Source organism: Coregonus lavaretus (assembly GCF_964263955.1).
Source record: "Coregonus lavaretus genome assembly, chromosome: 2".
Classification (NCBI taxonomy): Eukaryota; Metazoa; Chordata; class Actinopteri; order Salmoniformes; family Salmonidae; genus Coregonus; species Coregonus lavaretus.
In genome coordinates, this window is record NC_139989.1 from 84,743,445 (window position 1) to 84,768,962 (window position 25,518).

At 40.6% G+C, this 25,518-nt stretch overlaps 1 protein-coding gene and 1 long non-coding RNA gene across 2 annotated transcripts in view; one reads left to right on the forward strand and one right to left on the reverse strand.

The window, feature by feature from the left end:
- Positions 1-25,518, reverse strand: part of LOC311142441 — a 1,015,744-nt gene that overhangs the window by 490,413 nt on the left and 499,813 nt on the right. The window lies entirely within an intron of this gene.
- LOC311141554 (NLR family CARD domain-containing protein 3-like) lies at positions 19,594-22,928 on the forward strand. The gene is made up of 4 exons (XM_084176916.1): positions 19,594-19,940; positions 20,281-20,365; positions 20,495-20,723; positions 21,121-22,928. The coding sequence occupies exons 1-4, from the start codon at positions 19,873-19,875 to the stop codon at positions 22,887-22,889; spliced, it is 2,151 nt and encodes a 716-aa protein (XP_084033042.1). The 5' UTR covers positions 19,594-19,872; the 3' UTR covers positions 22,890-22,928.

Here is a 25,518-nt window from a genome sequence, read left to right on the forward strand (position 1 = left end):
ATACAATTATTGTAATATGTAAAATAAACATATATTTCTATGATTTATCTTTCCTGGTTGTTATTTCTCAAAATATCTGGACATGAAAATTTGGCAAGTCAATAAAGTTATGCGCCAAATTTTGAGTTTACTTATCCTTGTAATGATCCTCGAAATTTTGATTGGTTGACACACCATCTGTAGATTGTGTTTACCATTATCCTATTGTCTATTGGCTTCAAGAAGATATTCACTTTATCCATTACAACAATCTGAGCCCCCTTATCTGCTGGTTTAATCACTATATTCTGATTGATGTTCAATGTTTCTAGAGCTTGATTTTTTGAAAAATGTGTAAGGTTAAGCTGATATACAGGTCTGGTTCTGAATTGTGAAAAGGAAGCCACATCCCTACGTATAACAGTCTGTATAGTTTCTGACACTGACTCCAACTGAGGTTCCCAATGTGAGGGGTTTGGAAATAGTATATGAGGAAAATCTGTTTCATATTGAAAATGATCTTATAACTACAATCTTCTATGATAGAAGTGTAGATCCCTCCGGAGCTCCCCGCAGTCCACCTGTTTAGGAGTTGGTATGAAAGTCAGTCCTCTTTCTAGAACCTCACTCTCGGCTTGGTTGAGCCCAATGGGACATTGCTGGTCAAGACCTCAAATCGGTTGTGAAGTAGTATGGACATATTGATGGAACAAGGTCACTAAACTGGTGGTTAGACAGGGTAGATCCAAGAGCAGGCCTCTGCTGTCATCTAGAGGGCGTTTCTCTGTACTGCTTGACACATGGAGACTCAATGGAGGCACAGTGCAAAGTGCTCAAAGTAAGGCCCAAACAATTGTTTGTCAGGCTGGGATCTATAAAGCAGTATGTTCTTCAATTAGATGACAACTAATATTCATACAGGAACAATAGGTGGGGCAGGAGGAAGAATGGTGTTCCTGATTTTCAGAGGAATTCCCCTTTTTTCTTTAAAGCTTCAGATTGAGATTGTTGTTATTCTCCAATATGTTTTTCTTCAGTGAGCCATTCTGGATTCTCCAAGGGGAAAACTCCCTCTATTCTCCACTAGAGAGTTGTAGCTCCATGCTTTTGCTGGGAATTGTCCACTGTTGGTATACATTTATTTGGTCCCCAAAATACCAAAATAAAAAGGTGTATTTGTCTAGTTTTAGCTGAGTCCCCAGTTAGCATCCATGTGGCTCATTTAAAAGTTTCAACAAAAAAAAACGTACTCCTGACGTTTCACCATAATAGGCTTCTTCAGACAATGGTACAAAAAGTAGCCAAACAAAGCCAAAGGAGAGTGATGAGCAGCAGCAGCAGCATCATCAAACCAGCGAGGCCGCCGGCAAGCCCAACAGTGATGATGCTGCCGAGCTCCAGTTAGCTCCGTGTGCAGAGCCTACCCACCCTTCCACAAGCACTGCCAGGATAATGGCTCCACAGCCCCCTCCACCTCCGACTGTTCCTGACTATCTTGGAACAGAGGTGCCAGCCCAGATTAGCCTAGAATCCTACCGTAGCCGCAGGTTTTCTGTCCAAAAACCTTCATTTAATAGCAACTGGTTCATAAGAAGAGAGTGTCTGGAATACTCGCTTACTGAAGATGCTGCATTGCTGAAAGTTCTGCGTGGGGTCCATCTATTGGGAGATGGCTAACTAGTCTGTATTTTCCACTGATTCATATGGATGCCAGTGCACACATTGGCTGTAAAAGTGGGTAAAAACAGAAAAGCATATAACTGTAGCTATGTGGTCTTTACTTGGGTGTGTTTCAGCAGGGTGATATCATAGAGATGCTTCCAAGTCAGTATTTTTCTGAACTCATAAAATCCTTTACACAATCTGATGGGATGAATGTTCAACCCCATTTAAATGACCATAAAGTCTATATAGTACCTTTAAGTTAAGACGTCACAGATCTGTTCATGGCAAAGCAGTTCAATTAACGATATTAATTGACTCTTAAAGAATATAACTTATAAATCATGAGACTCATCTTGAGGAGTCACCTGTGATAGTATTCATAAAGAGTAGGAGTACTGATCTGGGATCAGTTTAGCCTTTTAGATCATAATGAAACAGATTAGATGGACAGGGGGGACCTGATCCTAGATCAGCACTCCTCCTCTGGGAAACTGCATGTATGAAACCGAACACATAGTCGTAGTCTAGTTACAGCAGGTGTTTACTGCCATCTAGTGGAAGATACCAATAAAACACTTTATTATCAGGATGGGGAGACGGTTGAGCTGAAACAGAAAGTAAAGTTGTTCTTTTGTACAGGATCCATTTTGAGACGACAGAGCAGAAAACGCTATATGGAGAGAACTAAAAAATAAAGTGAGTATTTCTAAGTATTTCTGAACAATAATCTATTCTAATGGACAGAGTAAGAGAATGAATACCTGGAATGAGATATTACTAGTTAGTAGAACTGCTACTTGAGCTTAGTTGCTGACAGACAGCAGTTTTCAAAGTGTTATCACATGTTATCAGTCAAACGTCTGGTAAAGATGGTGGAGGAGCTTTTAAATGATAGGGTTTTATGTTTATCTCAGGGTTTCTCAATCCTTTTGTTCTTGCCCAGCATTTACACACCTGATCCAACTAATCATCAGATAATTGAAGACAGTTGAATATTTGAGGCATACAAATGAACATTCTCAAATTAAAACCTTTTGGATTTGTAGGCCTGTTTACAATTATTAAAGGCCTACAGTAAATCACATTTATTAGGAAAAAATCACAGCTAAACCTGGTTTCAAGCAAATTACATGTTTATCAAAAATAATGTAAGACATGTCTTGAAGAAGGACTATAAGAAAAAAAAACTGAAGCAAGATTCGGTACAATGTCATGAGTTACTGCTGTGGCATGCAACTGACTGTTAGCGCCACCCTCTGGTTACTGTTGTAAAGGGGAGACACCTTGAAGCGTTCCCTGAAGTCTAAACGCCTCTGGGTTCAGAACTCTGTCTCAGCGCCCTGCTACAGTGGTACTGTTCGTTTTGCATGGCCCGGTGCTACGGGTGAGTGGACATTTAATTTAAGGACCAATGGAATGGTCTAAAACAGGGGTGTCAAAGTCAAATGGACGGAGGGCCAAATAAAAAATTTAGCTACAAGCCGAGGGCCGGACTGTTCGAATGTTCATTGAAAATTTTTTAAATGACGCATATAGTCTAGTGAACCTAATTGAACCTACTGAAAACCTAACAAATATATTCCAATATGATCAGATAAATAAAGCAATATTTTCTTATGGCTCTGTCAGTAATCTTTAATTTTCAACAGACACAAAAGACAAATTTCCTTTATATAAAAATCCCCATAACATGAACATTAAATGAAAGAAACCGGTATTCAAGGCACCATCAGTAGCCTATATTTTCTATTTTAGCAAAAGTGGGCTACATTTACTTCAAAGAAAAAAACAATAATAGCAATTTTCTATCATCCACTCAACTGAAATATTTTTAAAATATAATTGGATTGAAATACAATAAAATAAAGTGCAAAAATCTATTAATCAAAAACAACACTTTGTTTAAGGAGAAGTAACATGCAGTGAAAACAAATATTAAACTTTAACTTTTAAACTTGAACTGAGTAAAAACTCTAAATATGTGATTGCACAGTAATGTTCACTTGTTTGAGGTTGAGGGTGATACTTGGTGGTGTCCCATCTTTTCCACAAGTTCATCAATGTTCGGGGTAAGGCTCTGAGCTGAGGAAATCCTCAGAATTGAGTGGAGGTGTTCAGCAGTAAGTCGACTTCTGTGTGATGTTTTGTTCAGGTTCATCAAAGAAAACAGTTGTTCACACAGGTATGTGCTGCCAAACATAGACAACGTTTGAGCAGCCTGGATGCGCAGCTGGGGCATTGTGTCGGGGAGGAAACGGGCGAACTCCGCAGCACCCACTGCCGCATATTTTGCCCTCAGTGCATCATTGCATTGGAGGTCAATCAACTCCATTTGGAGGTTTGGTGGTGAGCTTTCCACGTCAACAGCAAATGGGTTACCGAGCAGTTCCAACCTGCTTTTTTGTGCTTCAAAGTCAGCAAATCGGCGTCGAAAGTCAGCGGCAAGCATACCTATTTTATCAGCCAACTGTGCGCTCGGGAACGCACTGGTAGAGAGCTTCTCTTTCATGGTCTGGCAGCTGGGAAAGTGGCTCAAATTTTCTTTCCGCATCTGCGTCTCCCACAGAGTCAGTTTGGTTTTAAATGCCTTCACTGTACTGTACATATCAGAGATGACATGATCCCGACCCTGCAGCTGCAAGTTCATTGCATTCAGATGACTCGTAATGTCACACAGAAAAGCCATTTCACACAGAAACATTTCGTCTCGGAGTTGTGTTGTGTCTTTCCCTTTGCTGTCCAAGAACAGACAAATCTCCTCACGAAGCTCGAAACATCTTTGAAGCACCTTTCCCTGGCTTAGCCATCGCACCTCTGTGTGATAAGGCAAATCACCATGCTCCGTTTCTAACTCCGTCAGAAATGCCTTGAACTGGCGGTGATTCAAACCTTTGGCTCTGATAAAGTTAACTGTGCGCGTGATGATGCTCATTACATGCTCCATTTTCAAGGCTTTACCGCACAACGCTTCCTGGTGTATGATACAATAATAAGCTGTCAGCTCACCTGTCGCGTTTTCCTCTTGCATCTTTTCCCGTATCTTCGCCACCAGTCCGCTCCTGTGTCCACACATCGCAGGTGCTCCGTCGGTTGTCAAACCCACGAGTTTTTCCCAAGGCAGCTCCATCTCATTTACACATCTTGACACCTCTTCATACAAATCATGCCCCGTAGTTGTGCCATGCATAGGACGTAAAGCCAAAAACTCCTCTGTCACGCTTAGGCTGGAGTCCACTCCGCGGATGAAAATTGACAACTGGGCAATGTCAGAAATGTCGGTGCTCTCATCCACAGCCAAGGAATATGCAATGAAATCTTTTCCCTTTTTCACAAGCTGCTCTTTTAGATTGATGGACAACTGGTCTACTCTCTCGGCAATGGTGTTTCTGCTCAGACTCACATTTAAAAAGAGTTGCCTTTTTTCTGGGCAAACTTCGTCACAAACTTTAATCAGGCAGTTTTTGATGAAATCCCCCTCCGTAAATGGCCGGGCTGATTTAGCGATCTCTTCTGCCAAAATAAAACTGGCCTTGACAGCAGCCTGGCCTTGTGATTTGGCTTTTTTGAACAGAGCCTGTCGAGATTTGAGGCCTCGTTTTAATTCCTCTGCCTTTTGTAGCCTTTGTTCCATGTCCATATTCTTGTTTTTGTCCGCGTGTTTCGTTTCATAATGTCGTCTCAGATTATACTCTTTCAGTACCGCCACACTTTCTCCACACAGAAGACACACAGGTTTTCCAGCTACCTCCGTGAACATATACTCCGACTCCCACCTTGTTTGAAACCCCCGGTTCTCAGTGTCCACCTTCCGTTTTGCCATTTTTGATGGGTATCTGAAAGTTAATTTTACTGTGATGCTGACGACTGCTGTGCCAATAAATATTGAAATGAAGCAGCCTACTGCTCGGTGCGTCACCGTTGCATTGTGGGAAATGTAGTATTGGTGCGTGTAAAAGATCTGCGGGCTGCCGGCTTGCTGCGGTCTGCGGGCCGGTTCTAATAATAAATCAAGATCATCCCAGGGGCCGTAAAAAACCTTCTCGCGGGCCGGATGTGGCCCGCGGGCCTTGACTCTGACATATGTGGTCTAAAACGTGCCAACTCTGCTCACCGGGGAGCCGGCCAATGCAAAACTAATTTACCCAGTGAACGTCATAACTTTATTTCCTTATTTGAAATTGAAAGTAAATTTGTAGCCTACGCAGTTACAAAATGTCTGTTCAAACTGTGGCGGATATGGAACATTAGAACAGTGGTGGAAAAAGTAAAGATACCTTAATAGAAAATGACTCAAGTAAAAGTGAAAGCCACCCAGTAAAATACTACTTGAGTAAAAGTCTAAAAGTATTTGATTTTAAATAAACTTAAGTATCAAAAGTAAATGTAATTGCTAAAATATGCTCATATTAAAAATAAAAGTAAAGTAGGAATAATTTAAATTAATATTCCTTATATTAAGCAAACCAGACGGCACCATTTTCTTGTTATTTTCATTTACAGATAGCCAGGGTCACATTCCAACACTCAGACATTATTTTAAAAAAGAATTTGTGTTTAGTGAGTCTGCCAGATCAGAGGCAGTAGGGATGACCAGGGATGTTTTCTTGATAAGTGTGAATTGGACCATTTTTTGAGTACTTTTGGGTGTCAGGGAAAATGTATGGAGTAAAAAGTACATTATTTTCTTTATGAATGTAGTGAAGTAAAAGGTAAAGTTGTTAAAAATATAAATAGTAAAGTACAGATACTTTAAAGTAGTTTTACTTATGTACTTTACACCACTGCATAAGAAGATGGATACATGTGTTGATTTTGAAAGAAAGACGGGCAGATTCTGCTAGGTAGGCTACGAACTATTATAAAGTTAGGTCGTCATCACAGTAGGTTTGAGCTACAGTATGATGACTTACCAACCTGATGGTCTCCGTTGGAAATGTTGTGGAAAATGTTGTACACTCAGTGTATTAAAATATGTAACATAAACAACAAATGATATGCTCAGATACACAAAATACATCTGGTTTCAGATCTAGAAGATTCTCCTCTTCAATAGTAATATCATCAATTCTGACCAGTAACTTACCTGGGGTCAAAGGTCCCTGATTTATCACTAAAATGTATAGGATGATCCATAGAGATGTCACTCTTCATGGACAGATGACTTGGTACTGGAGAGACTGATATCAGAGTTTGGTTGGAGATTCTGGAAAACATAATAAATGACCATGAAACTAAATTTTTAACTATATCAAAATTATATTTCAATAGATAAAATACATTACATAAAGCATTAAAATATATGCCATTACATAAATCAACAAACATGCAGCTCTAGCAGGGCAGGAATTTGACGAACTGACTTGTTGGAAAGGTGGCATTCTATGACGGTGCCACATTGAAAGTCACATATGCATCGTTTTTCAAAACATAGTGAACCTGGAGGCAAAAAGCGAACCCCACATTCTAACTAAATGTTGTTTATTAGCACTCAAATCTATCAATGGTATTTTCGGCACAATTTGGTGAAAGCCCCAAAGGGTTCAGAAAGCCTCTGTTTCCCACCACCAGTGGACACCCCCATGAGTGTCTTTCAGAACCCCTCCTAAAACCACCTGTTTCGTTTTGGTTGTTGTTAGTGACTTCCTTCTTCTGTTTGAGAGACAATGTTTTATTTCTTGTTGAGGAACGTAACAATGTTCATGTGATTAAATTAAATCACCCGACTGTTTGGATATGTCTGTTAGTAATTGTTTTATTTCTAAGGGAACATGAGTAAAAGAGAACAATTGACATTCTAGAATGAGTTGTCACTGTGTTCACCACAACCAACATGCTGCATTTCTGTTTAGGGGTCAGTGCTCTAAAATGATTCTCTCTGGGGAGAGAGAGGAGGGGGGCCCTGCCTCTAAAATGCATCTCTCTGGGGAACATGACACCAACGCTAAGAGGTGAGATGACAATTTTATGAAGAATTTATTAATTTTATTTACAAAATAAATAGCTATCTTAAGATGAATGCACTTACTGTAAATCACTCTGGATAAGAGCATCTGCTAAATCAGGAGTTCTCAATCCGGGGTCAGCGGAGGTACTGCAGGGGTTCTGCAGCACCCTGACTGGACTCGTTGCAATGGAAGACATTTGATAGAATTTTAATATGACACAACCACTTTGCCTACTCTTCATTATTGCCTAATGTAATGGAATGCATATTTCTTTAACCAATTCTGATGGTTGTTACAAGCGGAATTTTGACAATATTACCGTTATACCAACACACTCTTCACACCCGTTTAACAACTCTAAATAGCTTTGGCATCGTAGGCATCAGGGTCCCTTGTCAATAATGTTGCCTACAACTTTGCATACAATGTTCATTTTCATCGAACACATATTTCGCCCTAGATGTCTTCAATTGCCCAATTTATAGCCTTGGCCAATTTAGGATTATTTTTTTAACAACGTGATGTTGGCTCCAAAGGGATAACTTGAAATAACATGATGTAGGTAATTAAATAATCAAAAGAAAAACGTGTTTATTATACACTTAGAAAATAAGGTTCCTTATAGAACCAGAAATGCTTCTATCACTTCCTTAATATATGGAACCACTAAAAGTTATATATATTTTGGGGTTCAGTGAAGAAGAACCTCTAGAGTTCTGATCAACGAAAGGTGATTGTTTTGAGGACGTGGACCCAGCAGCCCTCCAGGGGTCAGATCAATTCCGTCCGTTCTTTCCAGCGCCCGGCCCGGGATTCAAACTGGACACTTTTCTGCCATAGGTCCAACTCCTGCCACAGCTCCAACTCCTTAGCCGCTGGGCGAAAACCTGAGTTTCTCTTCAGAAATAAGCATGAGTTAATCTGCCAAACCGAAGACAAAATGCGATGCATTCATTTATACCCATAAGAGTAAAATGTCTTAATTCTCAGCACTTATACGACCAATTTTCTACTCTGAGATACTTTGTGGATATGGGCCCAGATCTCAAAATATTGTTATAAAATAACTTTGAATGTTTGTTTTACATATAAAAATGACAGTATGAGTGTAGCCAGATCCTTTTCACTCGCTATTCTTGTTTAATTGTGTGTTTCACCGGATTCGTCATCATCCTCGAGGGACAGACGAACGACCTGCTAGTTAGCCAAGCTAGTCGGTACAGCAGCATCCTAGTTATCCTAGCTACCACTACATCATCACCGGCTGCCTGCATTTCTTGTGGACCGATGGAGCTCCCTGGTTGTTTCTTCCACCTGTTAAATACCGTGGAGGGCTTCTCCCTCTCTCGTTGACGGATGCTGGCTACCTACCATCCCTCTGTCCGGTTCTCCTCTTCACTAGATGGACGGTAACTTTAGTGTTTAACCCCTCTGTGTCCAAGGACTGAACTTTTTGAATATTATTTTCGGGGCGCCTCAAGTTACATTTTTTACAACGTTTATTTCTGATAAAATTAGTTAATTGCATCCGCCATTGAGCCAAGTTTCATAATATTACCTTCTGTCCCTGGTTATGAAGTAATCGCGAAAAAACAGACCTTATGTTTGGGCATTTTACACCCTACCAGCTCCTATTAGTTCTATTGAGCTCCGTGACACCGACTCGCCTTCAGAACGTTCTATTCCCAGTCCATTGTTCTGCGTCACAATGCCAGCTTCACTATTGTTATCAATGAAACCTGCCTGCGGTAACCCTGTAGGTTAACCTCAGGTAACTGATTATTAACAAGGTTAGGGCTACTTGGTGAGCGTTAACCCTGTAGGTTTACATCAGGTAACTTATTATTAACAAGGTTATGGCTACTTGGTGAGCGCTAACCCTGTAGGTTTACCTCAGGTAACTTATTATTAACAAGGTTATGGCTACTTGGTGAGCGCTAACCCTGTAGGTTAACCTCAGGTAACTTATTGTTAACAAGGTTAGGGCTACTTGGTGAGCGTTAACCCTGTAGGTTTACATCAGGTAACTTATTATTAACAAGGTTACGGCTACTTGGTGAGCGTTAACCCTGTAGGTTTACCTCAGGTAACTTATTGTTAACAAGGTTAGGGCTACTTGGTGAGCGTTAACCCTGTAGGTTTACCTCAGGTAACTTATTATTAACAAGGTTACAGCTACTTGATGAGCGCTAACCCTGTAGGTTTACCTCAGGTAACTTATTGTTAACAAGGTTAGGGCTACTTGGTGAGCGTTAACCCTGTAGGTTTACCTCAGGTAACTTATTGTTAACAAGGTTACGGCTACTTGGTGAGCGCTAACCCTGTAGGTTTAAATCAAATCAAATCAAATTTTATTGGTCACATGCGCCGAATACAACAGGTGCAGACATTACAGTGAAATGCTTACTTACAGCCCTTAACCAACAGTGCATTTATTTTAAACAAAAAAGTAAGAATAAAACAACAACAAAAGTGTTGAGAAAAAAAGAGCAGAAGTAAAATAAAGTGACAGTAGGGAGGCTATATATACAGTAAAATAAAGTGACAGTAGGGAGGCTATATATACAGGGGGGTACCGTTGCAGAGTCAATGTGCGGGGGCACCGGCTAGTTGAGGTAGTTGAGGTAATATGTACATGTGGGTAGAGTTAAAGTGACTATGCATAAATACTTACTTAACAGAGTAGCAGCAGCGTAAAAAGGATGGGGTGGGGGGGCAGTGCAAATAGTCCGGGTAGCCATGATTAGCTGTTCAGGAGTCTTATGGCTTGGGGGTAGAAGCTGTTGAGAAGTCTTTTGGACCTAGACTTGGCACTCCGGTACCGCTTGCCGTGCGGTAGCAGAGAGAACAGTCTATGACTAGGGTGGCTGGAGTCTTTGACAATTTTGAGGGCCTTCCTCTGACACCGCCTGGTATGGGTTTATAGCACTCTTGCGCCTCCCTTTGGCCATATGTGGGTACTCAGGTAACTTATTATTAACAAGGTTATGGCTACTTGGTGAGCGCTAACCCTGTAGGTTTACCTCAGGTAACTTATTATTAACAAGGTTACGGCTAATTGGTGAGCGCTAACCCTGTAGGTTTACCTCAGGTAACTTATTATTAACAAGGTTTCGGCTACTTGGTGAGCGTGCACACTGTTCACCTGAGTACATGTTGTGGTCACCAATAGTGAGGTGAGACACAGTTTAAGAGGCAATGGCTGGCGGATAGCCATCCAGGGGCGGTGTGTTCAATAGGGCGATATGGGCGACGCACTGCCAAACGGGAAAAGGAAGGGATTTTTTTTCTAATCAATTATATCACGGCAACAGTAGTTATCAGTGTTGTAATCTAGACGTCTGATCTGCCACTAAATGTCCAATCAGGCTAAAGTCGTGCTTCAAATGCCCCCCCCCCCCCCCCCCCCCCCTTTTGGGGCGATTTCAGTCAGGTTGAAAATCGCCCAGAAGTCTCTCATAGACTCCCATGTAAAATCAATTTTTTTCAAATATCAGAGCTTTCAATACAATCTCTATGGGTTTCTGAGGGCTTGCACTTACGCGCTTTCGTCATACGTAACATAACCATGAACGTAACTAAGAAAAGAGCGGGTAGCAGCGTCAATCAATTCACGTACTACTGGTAAGATGGCTTTAGCGTTCAGTGCAACTCGATTGTCTCTTTGAAATAAGTTACTTTTTGTCGGCGAACAAATCAAGATAAATTGGCAACGAAACAATTAGGACCTCCCAGACCAAATTTAATAATTCAACAGGTTTCTACTAAAGGCGGAAAGTCCTACACCCGAAGATTTTCCAAAAATTGGTATGAACGAAAAACCTGGCTAGCAGGCTGCGATGTAGCTAATGCAGTCTTCTGCTACCCCCTGCTTACTCTTTCACCCTGAAGGCGGCACGGCAGACAGCACCCCTTGGACAGCGACTGGTGTGTAACGGACATGCACCATCTTTCAGGAAAGATTAAGAAACATGAGCTGTCAAAGACCCACATGGATAGCTGTTTGAGATTGTCTGCTTTGGGGAGTGAACATTGCCACTCAACTGGATGAGGGATACAGGCTAGCTGTCCGCCGCCACAACGATGAGGTTAGTGTTGATAATCACAAGTTTACTGGAGAACTGAGACCAAGTAGAGACTTTGGACAGGGTGGATATGGTATAATAAAGGCAGTTTATTCAGAGGTAAAGATATCTGGAATCGCGTGCACGGACCCGTTCGTTATCTGAAGACAATGTTTCATTGTGTGCAGACATTTTATGCAATAAATGAAGTAGGTTGAATCTAGTAGTTCTGATCTTCTGATTGGTCCTGATGAGTTGGGCGAGGTCCACTCCAGGCTAGTGTCACTGTTGCATTGTCTCTGAGTCGGGTTCTCTGTCTTCAAATGTTCAGCCTAAGAGAGGGGATTTTTGTGTGTGTGTGTGTGTGTGTGTGTTTAACAGTGATGATGTGTGTGTGTGTGTGTGTGTGTGTGTGTGTGTGTTTAACAGTGATGATGTGTGTGTGTGTGTGTGTGTTTGTGTGTGTGTGTGTGTGTGTCCTCAGAGCAAGAACTCGTGAGTTGGAAGAACTGAGAGGCCTATGGCGTGGGTGTTGTCCTTGGCCACCTGCTGACAAGGCTGACACGATAGGACCCTTTTGTCCATTGTTATTGGATAGGAACAGAACTTCTAACCAGCTCCTGACCTAAATAGATCTTAGCACAACATTTTACTCAACATATCATATTCCATATTCACTATAACAAATATATTTACTACGACATTAGCAAGAACCGCCACATCCTCAGCCGGCTATTCCAGTGTGTGACGTTTTGCGGAGTGTTTGAGTTAGCTTTGCGAGGCAAATATGAAACTGAGGGCTCCACCAACCCTGGTAAGCCAACACTTTTGAGATCAGTCAATAAATGCTTCTGGTATTGACTTATATGCTGCCCCTGTCTTCATGTTGTTGCTGGACATATCTTTTTTTTTTAAATGTGTGTAGGTCACCTAAATCATCAGAAAAATTGCCCCCCCTGAGAATTTTTTCAGGAGCCGCCACTGTAGCCATCAAACATTAAACATTTTCTGGTCATGGTTAACCATATTTGTTTTAAGAAAAAAGTGTACAATCTAAACAAAACGCAAGTCCCTATCCTCTTTTTCAAGATGTGGCCGATTTAAACAGCCAGAATACATTTTTTAATTAAGAAATAAAAAAAAATCTGATGACTTGTTGTTTCTAAATGGCTGCTGGGTAATTTGATATGCATCGAAATCTTCGTTCGTAGGCATCAAATTGAGCGAATGCTGCGCAGGTTCACTGAGTTGCAAACCAAATGGGTATAATGGGGTGATTGTTGTCTAATCGGGTGGTCTAGCTAATGGATTTGTAGATACAGTGGGGAAAAAAAGTATTTAGTCAGCCACCAATTGTGCAAGTTCTCCCACTTAAAAAGATGAGAGAGGCCTGTAATTTTCATCATAGGTAGACGTCAACTATGACAGAAAAATAGAGAAAAATTAATCCAGAAAATCACATTGTAGGATTTTTAATGAATTTATTTGCAAATTATGGTGGAAAATAAGTATTTGGTCACCTACAAACAAGAAAGATTTCTGGCTCTCACAGACCTGTAACTTTTTATTTAAGAGGCTCCTCTGTCCTCCACTCGTTACCTGTATTAATGGCACCTGTTTGAACTTTTTATCAGTATAAAAGACACCTGTCCACAACCTCAAACAGTCACACTCCAAACTCCACTATGGCCAAGACCAAAGAGCTGTCAAAAGGACATCAGAAACTAAATTGTAGACCTGCACCAGGCTGGGAAGACTGAATCTGCAATAGGTAAGCAGCTTGGTTTGAAGAAATCAACTGTGGTAGCAATTATTAGGAAATGGAAGACATACAAGAACACTAATAATCTCCCTCGATCTGGGGCTCCACGCAAGATCTCACCCCGTGGGGTCAAAATGATCACAAGAACGGTAAGCAAAAATCCCAGAACCACACGGGGGGACCTAGTGAATGACCTGCAGAGAGCTGGGACCAAAGTAACAAAGCCTACCATCAGAACACACTACGCCGCCAGGGACTAAAATCCTGCAGTGCCAGACGTGTCCCCCTGCTTAAGCCAGTACATGTCCAGGCCCGTCTGAAGTTTGCTAGAGTGCATTTGGATGATCCAGAAGAGGATTGGGAGAATGTCATATGGTCAGATGAAACCAAAATAGAACTTTTTGGTAAAAATTCAACTCGTCGTGTTTGGAGGACAAAGAATGCTGATTTGCATCCAAAGAACACCATACCTACTGTGAAGCATGGGGGTGGGAATATCATGCTTTGGGGCTGTTTTTCTGCAAAGGGACCAGGACGACTGATCGGTGTAAAGGAAAGAATGAATGGGGCCATGTATCGTGAGATTTTGAGTGAAAACCTCCTTCCATCAGCAAGGGCATTGAAGATGAAACGTGGCTGGGTCTTTCAGCATGACAATGATCCCAAACACACCGCCCGGGCAACGAAGGAGTGGCTTCGTAAGAAGCATTTCAAGGTCCTGAAGTGGCCTAGCCAGTATGCAGATCTCAACCCCATAGAAAATCTTTGGAGGGAGTTGAAAGTCAGTGTTGCCCAGTGACAGCCCCAAAACATCACTGCTCTAGAGGAGATCTGCATGGAGGAATGGGCCAAAATACCAGCAACAGTGTGTGAAAACCTTGTGAAGACTTACAGAAAACGTTTGACCTGTGTCATTGCCAACAAAGGGTATATAACAAAGTATTGAGAAACTTTTGTTATTGACCAAATACTTATTTTCCACCATAATTTGCAAATAAATTCATTAAAAATCCTACAATGTGATTTTCTGGATTTTTTTTCTCATTTTGTCTGTCATAGTTGACGTGTACCTATGATGAAAATTACAGGCCTCTCTCATCTTTTTACGTGGGAGAACTTGCACAATTGGTGGCTGACTAAATACTTTTTTTCCCCACTGTATGACGCAGTTGCTACCTCAGATTATGAGCCTAGCAAGTGTCATATAGCTCAGTTGGTACAGCATGGTGCTTGCAACGCCAGGGTTGTGGGTTCGTTTCCCACGGGGGGCCAGTATGAAAATGTATGCACTCACTAACTGTAAGTCGCTCTGGAAAAGAGCGTCTGCTAAATATGTAAAATGTAAATGTAAAAAAATTAATGAATGAGTTATGTAGTACCCACAGATGGCCAAAGGGAGGCGCAAGAGAGCTATAAACAATACTATTTTTTGCCATATAAACTAGGGGTGTAACGATTCGTTTTAACAACGATTCGATTTGTATCACGATTCGTGGTTGTCGATACGATTCAATGACGATATTGGTTCATTTAGAACGATACGATCCGAAACGATTCAGTGACTTGAAATCGATTCAGTAACCTTTTAGCCAAAAATTCAACCAGTGTGACTGAAATAAATACCTGGTAACCAGTTGCATTTTAATGGCTGGCAATAGTCTTGATATTTTTAACAGTGTTTCATGACTCCATGCAGACCATCTGGTATTATGAAACTTACCAAAAGTCTCACAAGTCCGTCTGTTATGGCCTGTGCGGTTCGGTCAGCACCCAATTCAATCAGTCCAATAAAGTCCAAAGTAAACTCTCCGTTGCTGGACACAGACACAATGTAAACTATTTCCTGCTCAGTTTTTGTGATGTCCTCAGATCCATCAAAAAGCATTCAGTAAAGGAACATCCTCAGAATAGGAAGACATGGGACGTGCGTGTTTAGCTTTATGGAAAGAGAAAAATATTAAACAGAGCTTGCCGCTGTTCTTCATTCAGCTTGTCTGGCAAGTGGGCGACTGGACATTTATTCTCGGCTAGCTTTTAGCAATGGCTTGCGCCACATTCGTGTGCTCCTTGCTCTTTTCATGTTTGTCAAATAAAGGATGGTTGAAATTCTTTGAGCCTTTATAAAATGCACCTGTTTTGTCTGCTAGATGTGGATTTGAGCGGCAAATCTTGCACCACATTTCAGTGCGCTCATCGTTAGCTTCAAGCCACTTTTCCGAAAAAAGTATTTTCTTCGGCTCTGGCTCCAGTTGGTGTTTCTTTGTAGGTGGCAAAACGCCAAAGAAGCTGCTTAATGTCTGTTGCTTTTTGGACATCCCTGACAGTAGTTGACAAGCAACATGTCATGTGTAAGGTTAGATGAGAAGATCGGTCAAGTACGCAAAGGCGCGTAGTAACAAAAGTGGCATTACGCATTCCTGATTTTTGTCGCGCTTGCGTTCTGCGTACCAGTTATGTGCACCCCTGCATATAAAGTCTGACGTGCTTAAATCCAATGGGTTATTTCCTAGTATCGATACAATCGATTTATTACATTTTAAAACGATGTTAGATCGATATATGTTGTCCAAAAGGCCAACTCGCCGAGCACAGATCGATGTAGTTGGATCATATGAATATAAATCGATACATCGATGTAGTAGATGGATCGTTACACCCCTAATATAAACCCTAAACCTAACAATCAATCACATGTATTTATAAAGCTCTTTTTACACTAGCAGATGTCACAAAGTGCTATACAGAAACTCTTACCCTACTTATAACCTATTTTAGCCGTAACCCTAACCCCTAATTCTAGGGTAGGGTAGCCTAGAACACTTTTAGAAACTATTTTAGTAATAATATTATCTTAGTAAATACAATTATAGTATTAAATAGCGTTTTGATTATTTTGTTGTTATTTTATTATATGTATAATTGCAAAACAGAACACTTGATAAATAAGACACATTTGTTTTATTTTTCAAATGTGGTTTGAATTGGGTGACCTAGTAACCTCTGTGTGAAAGTCCAGCAATTGGCGTGGGGCAGGTACAGTGGGGAAAAAAAGTATTTAGTCAGCCACCAATTGTGCAAGTTCTCCCACTTAAAAAGATGAGAGAGGCCTGTAATTTTCATCATAGGTACACGTCAACTATGACAGACAAAATTAGATTTTTTTTCTCCAGAAAATCAGATTGTAGGATTTTTAATGAATTTATTTGCAAATTATGGTGGAAAATAAGTATTTGGTCAATAAAAAAAGTTTCTCAATACTTTGTTATATACCCTTTGTTGGCAATGACACAGGTCAAACGTTTCCTGTAAGTCTTCCCAAGGTTTTCACACACTGTTGCTGGTATTTTGGCCCATTCTTCCATGCAGATCTCCTCTAGAGCAGTGATGTTTTGGGGCTGTCGCTGGGCAACACAGACTTTCAACTCCCTCCAAAGATTTTCTATGGGGTTGAGATCTGGAGACTGGCTAGGCCACTCCAGGACCTTGAAATGCTTCTTACGAAGCCACTCCTTCGTTGCCCGGGCGGTGTGTTTGGGATCATTGTCATGCTGAAAGACCCAGCCACGTTTCATCTTCAATGCCCTTGCTGATGGAAGGAGGTTTTCACTCAAAATCTCACGATACATGGCCCCATTCATTCTTTCCTTTACACGGATCAGTCGTCCTGGTCCCTTTGCAGAAAAACAGCCCCAAAGCATGATGTTTGCACCCCCATGATTCACAGTAGGTATGGTGTTCTTTGGATGCAACTCAGCATTATTTGTCCTCCAAACATGACGAGTTGAGTTTTTACCAAAAAGTTCTATTTTGGTTTCATCTGACGATATGACATTCTCCCAATCCTCTTCTGGATCATCCAAATGCACTCTAGCAAACTTCGGACATGTACTGGCTTAAGCAGGGGGCCACGTCTGGCACTGCAGGATTTTAGTCCCTGGCGGCGTAGTGTGTAGGCTTTGTTACTTTGGTCCCAGCTCTCTGCAGGTCATTCACTAGGTCCCCCCGTGTGGTTCTGGGATTTTTGCTCACCGTTCTTGTGATCATTTTGACCCCACGGGGTGAGATCTTGCGTGGAGCCCCAGATCGAGGGAGATTATCAGTGGTCTTGTATGTCTTCCATTTCCTAATAATTGCTCCCACAGTTGATTTCTTCAAACCAAGCTGCTTACCTATTGCATATTCAGTCTTCCCAGCCTGGTGCAGGTCTACAATTTTGTTTCTGGTGTCCTTTGACAGCTCTTTGGTCTTGGCCATAGTGGAGTTTGGAGTGTGACTGTTTGAGGTTGTGGACAGGTGTCTTTTATACTGATAACAAGTTTAAACAGGTGCCATTAATACAGGTAACGAGTGGAGGACAGAGGAGCCTCTTAAAGAATAAGTTACAGGTCTGTGAGAGCCAGAAATCTTGCTTGTTTGTAGGTGACCAAATACTTATTTTCCACCATAATTTGCAAATAAATTCATAAAAAATCCTACAATGTGATTTTCTGGATTTTTCTTTCTCAATTTGTCTGTCATAGTTGACGTGTACCTATGATGAACATTACAGGCCTCTCTCATCTTTTTAAGTGGGAGAACTTGCACAATTGGTGGCTGACTAAATACTTTTTTTCCCCACTGTAAGAGACTGATCTAATACACTGTATTTCTCAGCTGCCTCACCAATGTCTGTACGTGAATTAATAACTTTTAATAGCTAAATATTTCCAATAGATGGCAGCATAAGACAACGAAGCATCAGTTATAGGCTACAAGCAGCAATATGATTAACATAAAATAGCATGCAACCAAATACTATATGTCCCATGATTTTCTGAAATGGTCACTCATTACTTTAGTTAGCTATATATCTCGTATTAGGCCTGTGATGCTTTTGGAAGAGCAATTAAATAGTGACTATAGCAGGTGTTGAACCCCGGGTAAATAATCACTAGTCAGATGCTCCAACCTCAACCCTAGTATTCATGCATTTTTAAATATCTAATATATCGATTAAACAACCTCGGAATAGATAAGACAAGAGTGCGTCTTCCAGCCCACCAATGAATTACATCATGCAACCCTCCCGGTTAGCAAATGTACCTCAACATGCCCCTCGCTTGTGCTAGAAGGCAGAGTGCTCGCTGCTGGTTGATGAATCTGACAATGAATGTACTAGGAAAACACATTTTTCTCGACCAGTGGTGACTAAATTAATGTTCAGGGTTATTGATAATCGTTATAGTAATGAAGTATAATTTCAAAACATGAGTATAAAAACAGCTAATAATAAACATGAATCATCATTATATTATTTCACAGTAATCTGTTAAATGCTTTTTCAGTCATTCCTCTTGCGTTAGCAGTTTGGAAAGGGACAGTAAAAAGCGTGTGCAGGAGTTTTCCTGTGAGGGGGAGTGGTGGTGTATCCAGGGAGAAAACTAAACTGACCTTTTGAAATGTCATTCATGGTCTTATGCTGCCATCTATTGGAATTATTTAGTAACTGCAGTAGTACTGAATAAAGTATATCCTTACTAAAGTAGTAATTACTCAGAATTGCAAAATATGACATTTTCTAGTTCATTTTACCACTTACAACAATAAAATAACAATTTATAGCATAGCACAATGAAACTGACATAAACCAAAAACACCATACATTTAGTTAACTATATATATATATATATATATATACTATTTATTTAGATGGGTGACATTATCTGCCAAAGTAATACCACTGTAGATAAAGAAGAGCTCTCGAGTAGGTGTACCAAAACTTTGAAAGGCCATTTTCTCAAAATTGAGGTTACAAGTTTATCATCTTTCAAAGCAGAATTACTTTCCCATTGTTCCTCAACTGTAGTGTATGATATACCTTTTTCTAGCTGAGTCTCTACTTTTATCCAATGTAAAAAACACAATTTCAAATTTTGCTACATAAGTTCGAATCGAGCCGGTCGGCCACATTTGACTGTGTAAAACCTACCAGTACTACTTATTTCTCTGAGAGTGAGCCAGATATATATATTATTACTGTGTAAAACCTAGCAGTACTACTTATTTCTCTGAGAGTGAGACAGATATATATTATTACTGTGTAAAACCTAGCAGTACTACTTATTTCTCTGAGTGAGGCAGATATGTAGCATTTTGCAATAAAAACATTATTATTTGTCTATCTGAAATGAAACCATCAAGTGATAGATTTTAAACAAATACATGTCTGTCGTTGAACAATCCCATGCCATGATTAGCTACTGAAAAAACACACCAATCTCTTTCATAATTTCTTTAAACAATAAAAGCTAATTGACCAACATTTCTGAAAATGGATATATAGCGTTTTGGAATGAATCTCTTCTTATGTTTCCCCATCTGAGCTCAGAGTAGATGAGAGACGTAATGTTTGTCTCTGTTGTGTTGAAGTCCAATCAAGCAGGAGAGACCAGCCTCCCCTGTACCCAGCTGTGTGTCCATGAAGAGTGACTGGTCTATGAGTCATCCTCGAAACTTTAGAGAGGGAGACTTTTCTACTGAACAAAGGTAAGAAGAACTCATGGGTCATGGTCAGTGAGTTAAACAACACTGTCTCTAGTCATTTCTCCTCTCCCATTTTCCCATTTATTTTTGTTTTTTTCTTAATCCATAGGCTAAACCTTTTTTCCATTCTCATAGTCCTGAAACAATATTAACACAACATTCCCTCCCTGTGTGTTTGTGTGTGTGTGTGTGTGTGTGTGTGTGTGTGTGTGTGTGTGTGTGTGTGTGTGTGTGTGTGTGTGTGTGTGTGTGTGTGTGTGTGTGTGTGTGTGTGTGTGTGTGTGTGTGTGTGTGAGTGTGCACTCCCTGGATCAGGAGATGTAATCTCATGTTTTGTCCACAGAAACCAACAGGAGAGATCAGAGTCAGAGATTCTCAGTGGTCAGTCTTCCCAGAGTCATCAAACAGACCTGGCCTCCATATTCAGTGTATGTGGTCCTGTTATGTACATTTGTTTTTGTTTACCTCAAGTAAAGTTGATCTGTCAATCATTAATTAATGTGTTAATGAGAAAGCATTTAGTCTCTTGCTTAACTGATTTACTTGATTTATTTCAGTTGCTTGAAGAGAATATTATGACATTTGTGAAGAACGAGCTGAAGATGTTCAAGAGGATTCTTAGTCCAGAACTCCCAGAAGGCTTTGAGAGTCAGAAGCAGGATAAGGAAGTGGTGGATGCTGAAGATGAGAAGCAGGAGAGCAGCGCCAGAGAGGGGGCTCTGAAGATCACACTGCATGTCCTGAGGAAAATGAACCAGAAGGAGCTTGCTGACACACTGGAGAAAAGTAAGAGCTGTCTGCCTCATGTTGAATGCTGTTTTAGAACATTTAAAAGCTGTAGCTAAAGTACAGCTAAAGTAGCTGTGTAACTAAATGATATTGTAGCAGCCTTAACACAACACCTAGTGACCTCATCAAGTAGCAGCAGGGATGTGTTGTGTTGATTAATTTAGACAGAGAGAAGAGGAGAGAGAGAGAGAGAGACAACATTATTAATGCCATCAATAATACCAATAATAATATAATCAGTCACACCAGTGTGTAATGCATTATGAAAACATCTACAGATTTATACAGACAGTTAAGAGAATAAATGATTATAATTTAAACTTTATAAGACTGTCTTACAATACTGTAGGCATTAAAACAGATGTAATATTAATATCCTCTGTGTTATTTCTAGATTCAGATGAGCGTGCTGTGATTCTTCAACGTGAACTCAAATCTAATCTAAAGAAGAAGTTTCAATGTGTATTTGAGGGGATCGCTAAACAAGGAAACCCAACACTTCTCAATAAGATCTACACAGAGCTCTACATCACAGAGGGTGGAACAGGAGAGGTCAATAATGAACATGAGCTGAGACAGATTGAGACAACAACCAGGAAACAAGCAAGACCAGAGACTGCAATCAAATGTAAAGACATCTTCAAACCCTTAACTGGACAAGACAAACGTATCAGAACTGTGCTGACAAAGGGAGTCGCTGGCATCGGAAAAACAGTCTCTGTGCAGAAGTTCATTCTGGACTGGGCTGAAGGAAAAGCAAATCAGGATGTCCAATTTGTATTTTCATTCCCTTTTCGGGAGCTGAATTTGATGAAAGCTGAAAAACACACGTTGATTGAACTTCTCAATCACTTCTCAATCGAAACCAAAAAATCAAGGATCTCCAACTACGACAAGTACAAAGTTCTGTTCATCTTTGATGGTCTGGATGAGTGCCGACTGCCCTTAGACTTCCAGAAGAACAAGATTTGTTTTGACGTCACAGAGTCAACCTCAGTGGATGTTCTGCTGACAAATCTCATCAATGGAAATCTGCTTCCCTCTGCTCTCCTCTGGATAACTACCCGACCTGCAGCAGCCAATAAGATCTGTTCAGGGTGTGTTGACCAGGTGACAGAGGTACGAGGGTTCAATGACCCACAGAAGGAGGAGTACTTCAGGAAGAGATTCAGTGATGAGGACCTGGCCAGCAGAATCATCTCACACATAAAGACATCAAGGAGCCTCCACATCATGTGCCACATTCCAGTCTTCTGTTGGATTTCTGCAACAGTCCTTGAAAACATGTTGAGTACAGACAAGAGAGAAGAGATGCCAAAGACTCTGACTGAGATGTACTCACACCTTGTGATGTTTCATACCAAACAGAAGAATGAAAAGTATCTTGGGAAAGAAGAGACAGGTCCACACTGGAATAAAGAGAGCATTCTGTCACTGGGAAAACTGGCTTTTCAACAGCTTGTGAATGGCAATCTGATTTTCTATGAAGAAGACCTGAAAGAGGCTGGCATTGATGTCAATGAAGCCTCAGTGTACTCAGGATTGTGCACACAGATCTTTAAAGAGGAACGTGGGCTGTACCAGGACAAGGTGTACTGCTTCGTGCATCTGAGCATTCAGGAGTTTCTGGCTGCTGTATATGTGTTCCTCTCATTCATCAACAACAATGAGAATCTAATGGCCGATCCGCAAGTTACTGAAGTTACTGTCTACAAGAGTGCTGTGGATAAAGCCTTACAAAGTGAGACGGGAAACCTGGACCTGCTCCTCCGCTTCCTTCTGGGCCTCTCACTGGAGTCCAATCAGAAGTACTTACGAGGTCTACTGACAAAGACAAGAAGCAGCTCACAGAGCCATGAAGAAACAGTCAAGTACATCAAGGAGAAGATCAGGCAGAATCCCTCTCCAGAGAGGTGCATCAATCTGTTCCACTGTCTGAATGAACTGAATGACCATTCTCTAGTGGAGGAGATCCAAAGCTACCTTAGCTCAGGAAGTCTCTCAGAAGAAGAACTGTCACCTGCTCAGTGGTCAGCTCTGGTCTTTGTGTTGCTGACTTCAGAAAAGGAGCTGGATGTGTTTGACCTGAAGAAATACTCCAGATCAGAGGAAGGTCTTCTGAGGCTGCTGCCAGTGGTCAAAGTCTCCAGAGCTGCTCTGTGAGTACATAAAATGACATTTAAATACTAATCATCAGGAAGAAATATTCAGTTTAGAGAAATATATGTATTATTGAAAAACATATTGAATCAATGCATTGATGTTCACATTAGTATAACAATATGACCATACAATTCTAGGAGACAGAAGATGAATCTATATGTTGTTTAAGAGAATAAACCAAATGCATCTGCCATTGGCCTTCTACACTACTGGTGTTAAATTAACAGTTTGTGAAATCATGATGATCTCTTTTCAGGCTGTCAGGCTGTGGACTCACAGAGAAAGGCTGTGCTTCTCTGGTCTCAGCTCTGAAGTCAAACCCCTCACACCTGAGAGAGCTGGATCTGAGTAACAATGACCTGAAGGATTCAGGAGTGAAGCTGCTCTCTGCTGGACTGGGGAATCCCCACTGTAAACTGGAGACTCTGAGGTCAGTATTCCTGTAGTTGGTCAACAAGTGATAACTGTTCACCAGATCCACATGTGTTTACCAGGCACACATAGTCCACACCATATGTGTTTGGTCAGTGAAGCTTACAGTTTTACATTTGGTGCTATGCTCCAGCATTTTGGATTTGAGATATAATGTTTCATATTAGGCGACAGTACAGAATGTCACCTTTTATTTGAGGGTATTCATACATATCTGTGTTACTGTTTAGATATGAAAGCACTTTATGTGTCTAGTTCTTTCATTTGAAAAAGTCTTAATAATTTGGACATATTCACTTATATTGTATTAAAGTAGTCATAAGTTTAGTATTTGGTCCCATATTCCTTACCTGCAGTGATTATATCAAGCTTGTGATTCTACAAACTTGTTGAATACATTTGCAGTTTGTTTTGGTTGTGTTTTGGATGATGTTGTTCCTAATAGAAACTGAATGGTGAATAATGTCCTGTCATTTTGGAGTCACTTCACTTGTATTGTCAGTAAGAATAGAAGATGTTTCTGAACACTTCTACATTCATGTGGATGCTACCATGATTATGAATAATCATGAGTAAATCGTGAATGATGATGAATGAGAAAGTTACAGAGGAACAAGTATCATACCACCTCTGTTATTGGTAATGGTGAGAGGTTAGCATGTTTTGTTGTAGCCTCTGTAACTTTCTCACTCATTATTATTCATGATTCATTCATGATTTTTCTTAATCATGGCATCATCAGGATTAATCTAGTAGTGTTTAGAAACATGTTATCTACTCACTTAGACAGAAAATTACTCCAGTGATCATCCACCATTCAGTTACTATTGGGCAAAACATAACCCAAAACACAACCAAAACAAACTGCAAATGCAACCAACGAGTTTGGGACCAAATACTCAACTTTTGACTACTTTAATACACTATTAGTGAATTGGTCAAAATACTTATGACTTCGTCAAATGGGGGGACTAGATACATAAAGTGCCTTCATTTCTAAACGGTGAAACAGATATGTATGAAAATACCCTCAAATAAAAGGTGACATTATATACTGTCACCTCATGTGAAACATTTGATCTCAAATCCAAAATGCTGGAGTATAGAGCCACATTTAAAATGTTATCTTCAATGTCAAAATATATATGGTGTGGACTGTATACTCAATACAATCTAAATCTGATACCTCACTGTCTGTCTTTTGACTGATACTGCTTTTTAAACTGCTCTGGTCAGTCTACTCAAATATTTGTCATATGCATTTTTCTATCTACAAGCAATACTTTGATAATTTGTCATTTCTAATAATGATACATTCGTTCATGAATAGATATGGCAGGTTTCAGGACACTGATATATCTTAATATGTAGAAAATATATACTGCCACTATTTTCACCACCAAAGAATAGCAGTGTGGTTTTAATATGATTTGACTCTTTCCAGGCTGTCAGGCTGTCTAGTCACAGAGGAAGGCTGTGCTTCTCTGGTCTCAGCTCTGAAGTCAAACCCCTCACACCTGAGAGAGCTGGACCTGAGCTACAATCACCCAGGAGACTCAGGAGTCAGACTGCTCTCTGCTGGACTGGAGGATCCACACTGCAGACTGGAGAAACTCAAGTATGTAGAGGGTTTATGTCAATGTTCATATCAGACATGTTGGAGTTATCAGGCTAGTTAAGACAAACATTCTGACCACCACTTGGACTAAGTTATATAAAGACTGTGTGTGTGTGTGTGTGTGTGTGTGTGTGTGTGTGTGTGTGTGTGTGTGTGTGTGTGTGTGTGTGTGTGTGTGTGTGTGTGAGTTCAGGTGTATCACTCAATGACTGTCTGTTCTTCTGCTTACCGCTACAGTGTGGAACATGGTGGAGAGAACACAATGAAACCTGGACTTAGAAAATGTGAGTGTTGACTGCTGTGAAGAATATGACTAAGAATAAGTCTTAATTCAAGTGAAGTCAAAGTCAAAGACCACCATCATTACTTACTTGGTCATATTAAATATCAGCTGTAGTTCTACAGAAGCACAAATCAGGGACACCAAAGTTTACAAAGAGTTGCTTTGACAATGTGTGTGTGTGTGTGGCGCGTTCCTGTGTGTGTTCAGGATGTGTGTGTGTGTCCAGTGTGTGTGTGTGTGTGTGTGTGTGTTCAGTGTAAGTGTGTGTGTGTGTGTTCAGGATGTGTGTGTGTGTG